The sequence below is a fragment of the Etheostoma cragini genome, chromosome 12 (genome assembly GCF_013103735.1).
Source record: "Etheostoma cragini isolate CJK2018 chromosome 12, CSU_Ecrag_1.0, whole genome shotgun sequence".
Classification (NCBI taxonomy): Eukaryota; Metazoa; Chordata; class Actinopteri; order Perciformes; family Percidae; genus Etheostoma; species Etheostoma cragini.
In genome coordinates, this window is record NC_048418.1 from 11,854,718 (window position 1) to 11,862,173 (window position 7,456).

At 37.0% G+C, this 7,456-nt stretch overlaps 1 protein-coding gene across 3 annotated transcripts in view; it reads left to right on the forward strand.

Annotated features, from left to right (window-relative positions):
- Positions 1-100: 100 nt before the first annotated feature.
- LOC117953564 (rab effector MyRIP-like) overlaps positions 101-7,456 on the forward strand; it is a 36,740-nt gene continuing 29,384 nt past the window's right edge. For 2 of the 3 annotated variants that reach the window (XM_034886690.1, XM_034886692.1), the window contains exons 1-2: positions 101-255; positions 2,302-2,474. In XM_034886690.1, the coding sequence (XP_034742581.1) occupies positions 2,365-2,474 (110 nt within the window). In that variant the 5' untranslated portion in view covers positions 101-255; positions 2,302-2,364. Of the gene's footprint in view, positions 256-1,028; positions 1,049-2,301; positions 2,475-7,456 lie in introns of those variants that run through there. The other variant, XM_034886691.1, reaches the window with a different exon arrangement.

A 7,456-nucleotide genomic window follows, 5' to 3' on the forward strand; every position in this document is an offset into this window, starting at 1 on the left:
AAATTTCAAAACGTGCGTATGGTTAATATTAAGATACCAGTATTGCTTGGACTGGCATGTTGTCAATTAAATTAATCTAAAACAGCTCTCCTCTACAGCTGAACTCCACATCCACAGGGACTCACTGTAGACACCCTGCTGCTGTCAGGTTGGGGTTGGCCTCAACTTTATGTGTGACAGAGAGATTTCATCCTCAGGAATGCTAATGCAGAAACCCCAAATCCTGCTCTGTGTTAATACCCCTGCTTTACTTGTGTAAGTGGCTTGTTTTAAGTTCTTATGGACCCAGTTCTGTAGCCTACTCTAAGTGTTTGAGCGGCCAGGTTTGCGATGCACAATATGATTATTATTAGTGATATTGCGATTGGAATATGATTCACGATTTTGAAAGGAATGATCATGTTTGTATCAATAGTCTTATTTTCATTGACTAAGATTAAATCTTAAAAAATACATATATAGCCGGAAGTAATATCACGCATGTGGTCCAACGTGGTTATAAAACATATCCTGCAAGCTTTGTAACGATTGGACAAGCAGTGCACTTTGTGTAAAATGCCTACAACTGATTTGTCCAAAACATTTATTTTCAATTCAGTGTGAGATATAGCTCAGTCCAGCTCTGTATGTGTGAGGTCATCGTGTAGACATTTGCTGGATGTTTTGTGTTGATTGGACACACAGTTAGTCTTTTATTCCCTGATTTGCGCTAAATAACCTGCACTCTGGTTGCCATTTATAGCGCCCCCTGGTGTTCAATTTGAATGAAACTTTCAGGGCATGGTCCAGTTGCTAATGAGGGCATGTGATGATTGGACAATGAATATGGGATTTATAGTAAAATGTGTGTAAAGCCACTCCCTTATCTTGTGCTTGTAGCGCCCCCTAGTGGCGAATGTATATAAACTATCTGGGTATACGTTCATAGGGGAATTATCTGAACATACCCTGTGAGTTTTGTGATGATTGGCCTTACTGTTGCTAATTTGTGTTCATTTATGTCCAGAGCCATGCTCCTTTCAAAGGCCATTGGTCAATAACTTAAAAAGTAAGTGAGATATGGACATGCTTTACACAATAGTAACCAGCTTATACCATTGATGACTCACTGAAAAGTTGGTGGCAATTAAATACACACACACATGGTCAGGACCTATGTCCTGTTACTAACCTAACTCCCTACGGACTGAACTACTGCCACGCCCCATGTTTCACCTAACAAGTATTGCGCCCCTCTGTGATTTGGATACTGCGTTTTTGATAAAATTGCTATTAATTGTGCAGCCCTAATTTTCATTCACTGTCAAACAGCAAAAAATCTTAAGGTTTAATTATTCAACAAAATGTTAAATACCTGCACTGCCTTACAAAGGTCTACAGCGGTTTAGTTAATGTTAAGAGAAAGTACACTCAGATGCCAGTTTATTAGGTACACCCAGCTAAAACTAATGCAGTTGAATACACAAGACAACTAGACATCTGACCTTCATGATGTTGATAATATTCAGTTTTTGTTGAAACTGTCTGAGAGGTGATGAGTTCTTTAGAGGATGTAGTTTGTGGTATTGTTGAACTAGTCACATCCACAGCAGGTGAAATCCCACAGCCAGTAACTGATGGAATAAAATACCTCATGTACCTGTTAATAACACTTATATGCAGGTAAAATATCTGTCTACACAGAAGAAATTCAAATGATTGAGTTTATTTATAAAACCATTTAAAATTCAAAGTGCTTTCACACACGTCAAAGCACATGAGTACATGCATCGTGTATTTGTGCATTTGTTGTTTGTTGTCATAAACTACAAATTAACAGTGGTAGAAGAAGTAAGATCTTTTACTTTACCCTAATTTACTTTTACCCTCTGCATTTAAATTTTAAATTGAATGCAATAAATATTCTACACTAATGTTGCACCTGGTCAAGTTGGGGCTTATATTTTGATTATATAAACTGCCAGGTTGCTAGTGAAGTTCACCAACATAACCTTAACTTTAATCAATTTTCTTATCTTCATCCATATTAATAAATCCTCATATATTTGTTGATTATATTTTATTTGATTAATCTTAATCTGCAAAGTAATGGTAATACATTTTAAAGTTTGGTAGTAGAGTAGAAAGAGCAAAATTTGAATTACTTAAGTAAAGTACAAGTACATAACAATTGTACTTAAGTAATTTCCTTGAGTAAATATTCTTTCCACCACTGATTATTAACACTACTCTGTGTGCTACCTTATTTGTTTAGTCTGATTGGTGTTTGGTTTTCTTGATGTATGTTTTTCTCTTTTATAGATGATAACAACAAGCTGACTGATTGGTCAGAGGGGTTGAGTGGCAGCCAGAGGTGTTTCAGCGATGGGCAAGAAGTTAGATCTGTCGGGGCTAACGGACAATGAGGCGGAGCATGTGCTGCAGGTGGTGCAGAGGGACATGAGGCTACGCAAGAAGGAGGAGGAACGCCTCAGGTTAGTTCTGACCTCCATGGAGACATTATACACATAAAACAAGCAGGTGTACATTTCCTACTTAGGGTCAGTGGTGGAGGAAGTATTCAGACAACCACATATAAACATCCTGGCCTTAACTTAAAAGTACAAAAGTATTATATAGTAATATTTTCCATTGACATCTCAGTGGTAGTCCCCACCAGGACTGCTAGGGACTTGGGTGGGACACTCAACTCTCCCTTACCGACACCATTACTGCAACAACCTGGTAGTGTAGATACAAGCTGCACAACATCAGCAGGTTTCCAATGCAGAATGCAGCTCAGGTTCTAGCTTAGTCCTCTCAGCTCTACAGAACATTTTATAGTGTTTTAGTCAGCCTACAATCATACTGCTTTGGTTCAGTTTCTCTGCCCTGTGTTGTTTTGAGCGGAAGCAGGCAGCTGTTTTTTTTTGTTTTTTTTTTTAAATGAAAATACTCTAAAAAGCCAAGGTACACTACCTGTTCAGCACCAAAAAGCAGAGAGACAGAGTTAGACATGAGCTGGTAAACATAATGGAGCATTTAGCAGCTAATGAGACAGATATTTCCCTTAGTTAGTAGAAATAAAATAGAGTTGATTAGAGTAAATATTGGATTTATATTCATCAGGTGGACACAAACAACTCCACATAAATGATAATGTAATTCCATATCTGCTGGAAGTGTCAATTGAAATTTGTTAGCTAACAATATTGTGCATTGTACTAATGTTTTAAGCTTGAGGCGCTGCCCCCACTGTCATAAAAAAAAATAAAAAATCCTTGCCAAGGTTTAACGTGTAATTTCTAAACCTGCAACAATGGATTTTTCTTTGGCCAGTTGAATCTGCATCAGTATTATTATTCCTGTGGAGTCGTGTGTGAGACAATCCAAAACAGTAAACTTATGGATAAACGGCTAAACAATAAGCTGAAACTCTAAAAAATCTGTAAAGCTGTGGGAAGCTGCAGATTCAGGTGATAATTCTCTAACTTCATTAATTCATTATATGCGATGTGTATCACATTGTCATTTGATACATTGTAGTTGATTGTTGATTTCAGCGAGGCTCATTTTGTTTGTAATTGTGTATGCAGTATACATTCACATTGTGTGGGGTTCAGTGTGCATTCAAGATGTTGTTTCCCATCCTGCCTCTCAACATTGGACAGGAAGTGACCACCCTTTCCTGTTGCAGTGAGATTGGCTTCCTCATAACATCTAAGCAGGCTTCAGGGCCCAAACACAACATGTATAAACACAAAGACAGAATAATGCTAATTGGGTGGGTTTGAACTGAGCCTCTGGTTTATAGCGACCTGAAAGAGAGTGAGAGAGGTACATAATAGCAGGAAATTACTTGGTTAAAAATAACATGGTTATGTAATTTCCTCGTCACTCTATTACTTGGTCCTCATGCTTTATTCCCTCACGCAACATTGTTCTCTGGGTATCTCACATAAGAATACAAACCTCTCAACCACCAGGGGACCCAATCAAAAGATAAGAAATTGGACCACACATGCAAGATACAGTTAATGGCTGTAATTTACAGAACAAGTTCAGTGTTTCCCACAGATTAGAAAGCAATTTGTGATAGTTTTAATAATTCGTTACAAAGAACTTTAATATGTTAAATACTACACACCTTCACAAAATCAACATGCTCAACCAAAAATTCACACATTTAACACCCTATAAAAATGTTACACCCTATACTAAATTTAGTATGAACAGCCTACTTGCTGTAAAGTCTGCCACTTTTGTCAGAGCACCTGATTTTGCAAGGCTTGCTAAAAAAGATTCAAATGCGCTATCATAAAGGAAGGCCTCAGGACAGGGTCCATTGATGGAGATCCTTAGGCAAACTGCCAGGAGTTCTCCTTGAAGTTGGTTCCTGGGGTCTGTTTTCCCCTGAAGATAAAGCAAAATGCTAATTAACATCAATACAAAAGGCACCAATATTGGGAATTACAATGTATTGCTATTACCCTGGTCATTGTTGAGAAATCCTGTTCACAGTTTACAGAGGAAACAGGGATAACCATATACGGTGACATTTGTTGTAGTGACAGATGCCCTCAATAATGCTCTGTGGTAAAATAACTTTTTTACTGTGTAAATCTAGCTCTAAATTAGTTTGGTGACCCTTTTAACTGGAAGGTTTTTGGTTAAATTTCCATGTATTGTTAATCCAAAAGATTGTAATGCTGTATAGGTTGTGAGGAAAGAACAGGAGTTAGTTCTTATTTCTAAAAAAAATCCAAAGCTTATAGTTACATGCAAAGGAAAGCATGTATTTACAGAGATATTACTTGTGTTTCTAGTTTCTGATAAACCAACTGTGAGATGCAGTTACCAGTTTATTAGGTGCACCGAGCTAAAACTAATGCACTCCCACACAACAGTCCTGCAATAAAGGTTATAATGTTCAGTTTTTTTTAGCAAGGTATTTATTCACCTGTATGATCATTTGGGTGCATGTAGTTTGTGGTGCAGTTGAACTAAACAGTGTTTTACAGATGTTTTTTTTTAGATTTTTTCCACCCTGTTTTTAATGAGCAAAGACTTAGATAAAGTCTTTGGGACAATGGTGCTAGTCTTTATCAGAATCCGAAAACATTATCAAGCGCAACATGACTCACACAGTACACAGCAAAAACGAAGAAACATTTTAATGCAATGTGTATGTTGCATTAAAATGTTTCTTTGATCAGAGTCTTTACTCTTAATTTACTTCTATGCTTTCTATTTACTTGAATTTTAAACCTTAAGTATCCTTGTGTAAAAGGTTTCCATGTCTCTGAGAGGACAGATGTGGAAGACCTGGAAACGCTAACAGCACCACAATTTACGGAATTAACACCTCTGTAAAAAACTGAATTTTTGTTGTTTTAATGGACTGATACACTTTAAACTCAGTCTAAAAAGTATAAGCTTTGTAGTGTTCCTAAAAAACATTTTGTTGGATTCTGGAAATGTCTACTAGATTCAAAATCAGACTAGCTAAATTAATTAGTCATAAATTGTGATAAAATTGATGTGGTACAAACGTCAGAAGTGTTTCGTCTTAAGTCTTTCAGCAGAAAAACAAGTTCTCAGGAAAAAGCCACAGGAGCCGGGTCACTGCCACTGCACCTGATGATTTGGGGATTGTTGGCAACAGCACGCATGCACACCCGCATGCACGCAGAGCCTTAGCCTGGATGGTAATCCCAGCAGATCGAGAAGGGGAGTCTATGGAAGTGAAGTTGTTTTTTTTCCATGAAGGTGAAACATCAATGAAACAGAAAACAAATGAAGAGATGTTTCCTGAATCAATTAAGTATCTAGATATTACTTATCAATGAGTGTGTGTGCGGTACTCTGTGGAAGTCTAAAATATCCAACATCAAATTACGTAAATAAGGATAAAAGTAAGCGTATCATAGGTTGTTTTTTTGTGTGTGCATCTAAGATGATTAAAATCAGCATGATAAACCAACCTCATTTTAATTTTTTCATAGTGGGTTTGATTGGATATTCATTTTTTTATCAAAGAATTTTTATTTCAGAATTTAACTTTCAAAAGTCTTTTTAAACACATAGTATTACTTGTTTTGACGATCACCAGTCCAACCCATAAAAATCATGAAAAAATGAAAATCATTTTGATTAATTCAATTATTAAATGGGTTTGTTCTGTATTGTATCTGATATGCATATTTCAGTCACATTTATTAGAAATATTTATCATATAGTTTACACGTAAACTTGTCTTCAGTATCACATTTACTACTTGTAATTGTGGTGTTTTTTTGGGGTTGCCCTTTCCTTTTTTAATTGAATTAGTAATTACTCTTATACGGCCTATTCATGAAATTGGAAGGAAAGTTATTTACTTGCAGCAGCCTCAGTACATAATACTGTGGTCAATAATGTTACTGAATCTGAGTCACATTTCTGATGCAATATTCAAATTAATTCTTGAAAGAATTGGAGAAAAACCCTTATATAAATACTTTAACAAGGATTAAAACTTGTTGTTACAAAAATTGTAATAGGATTAAACTGATCAACAAAACAAAATACAGAGGTGGATGTCTGGCCAAAATAAATTTTAGCCACTAGTCATCGAATAAACAGTTTAATTCTGTTTGACTTATTCTCTGCCAACAATCTTCTTTCATTGAAACATAGTTCTCGTCTTGAGGCGTCCTGGTAGCTCACTTGGTTGAGTTTGAGCTCAGTCCTTACCGCAGTGTTTCAAACCTGCAACACATTGCTGCATGTCATTCCTGCTCTCTCCTCCCTTTCATATCTTCATGACATTTTCACCTGACAATATTCTTCCTAAAAGAAAAAAGAAAAAAATCCCTGTTGAAGTCATTAAACAAAAGAAAAGTAAACAAACCACACAACTGCGAACACAAGTTGGCGGACGTCACATCAGCTTGTCGCCAAGTAACCGATTTTTTGTGAGGATTATTGCAGCTGACAGAGCTAAAGCCTCTCCTTGTTTGTTCTCGTCTTATGCCCGAAGCTAGAAAGCTTCTTTAGACGAGGTTGTGTGAGGACAGCGCTGCTCTACATATCCTGTCCAGAGTGAGCTGATCAGCAGATACATTTCATGTGTCTGAAGTAGGTATTCAGATGAAAGAGAGCGAGAGAGATGATGAATTATGTTGTTGTTGCGTCTTCCACTGTTGAGGTGTGTTTACATGCGTTCATGTATATTTCTGAATGTTACTGTACTGTCGTGCTGTGAATACCTTACTGTGACTGTCTGACTGGGTGTGGTCTGTCTCGGTTATTTACACCATCCAGGGATCTTCAGTAACGGTGTGTGCTGCTGTCGTGAGAGGGCAGCGCTCTCTGTGTCAGGCATCTCAGGGACACTGTTAAATATTTAGAGTTTGGAAAATTTGACCTCAAGTTCAAGAAATGTGGTTTTCAAAAATGACTTTTAAGTCTTATAATGTGTACTGCAGAGCTGAGA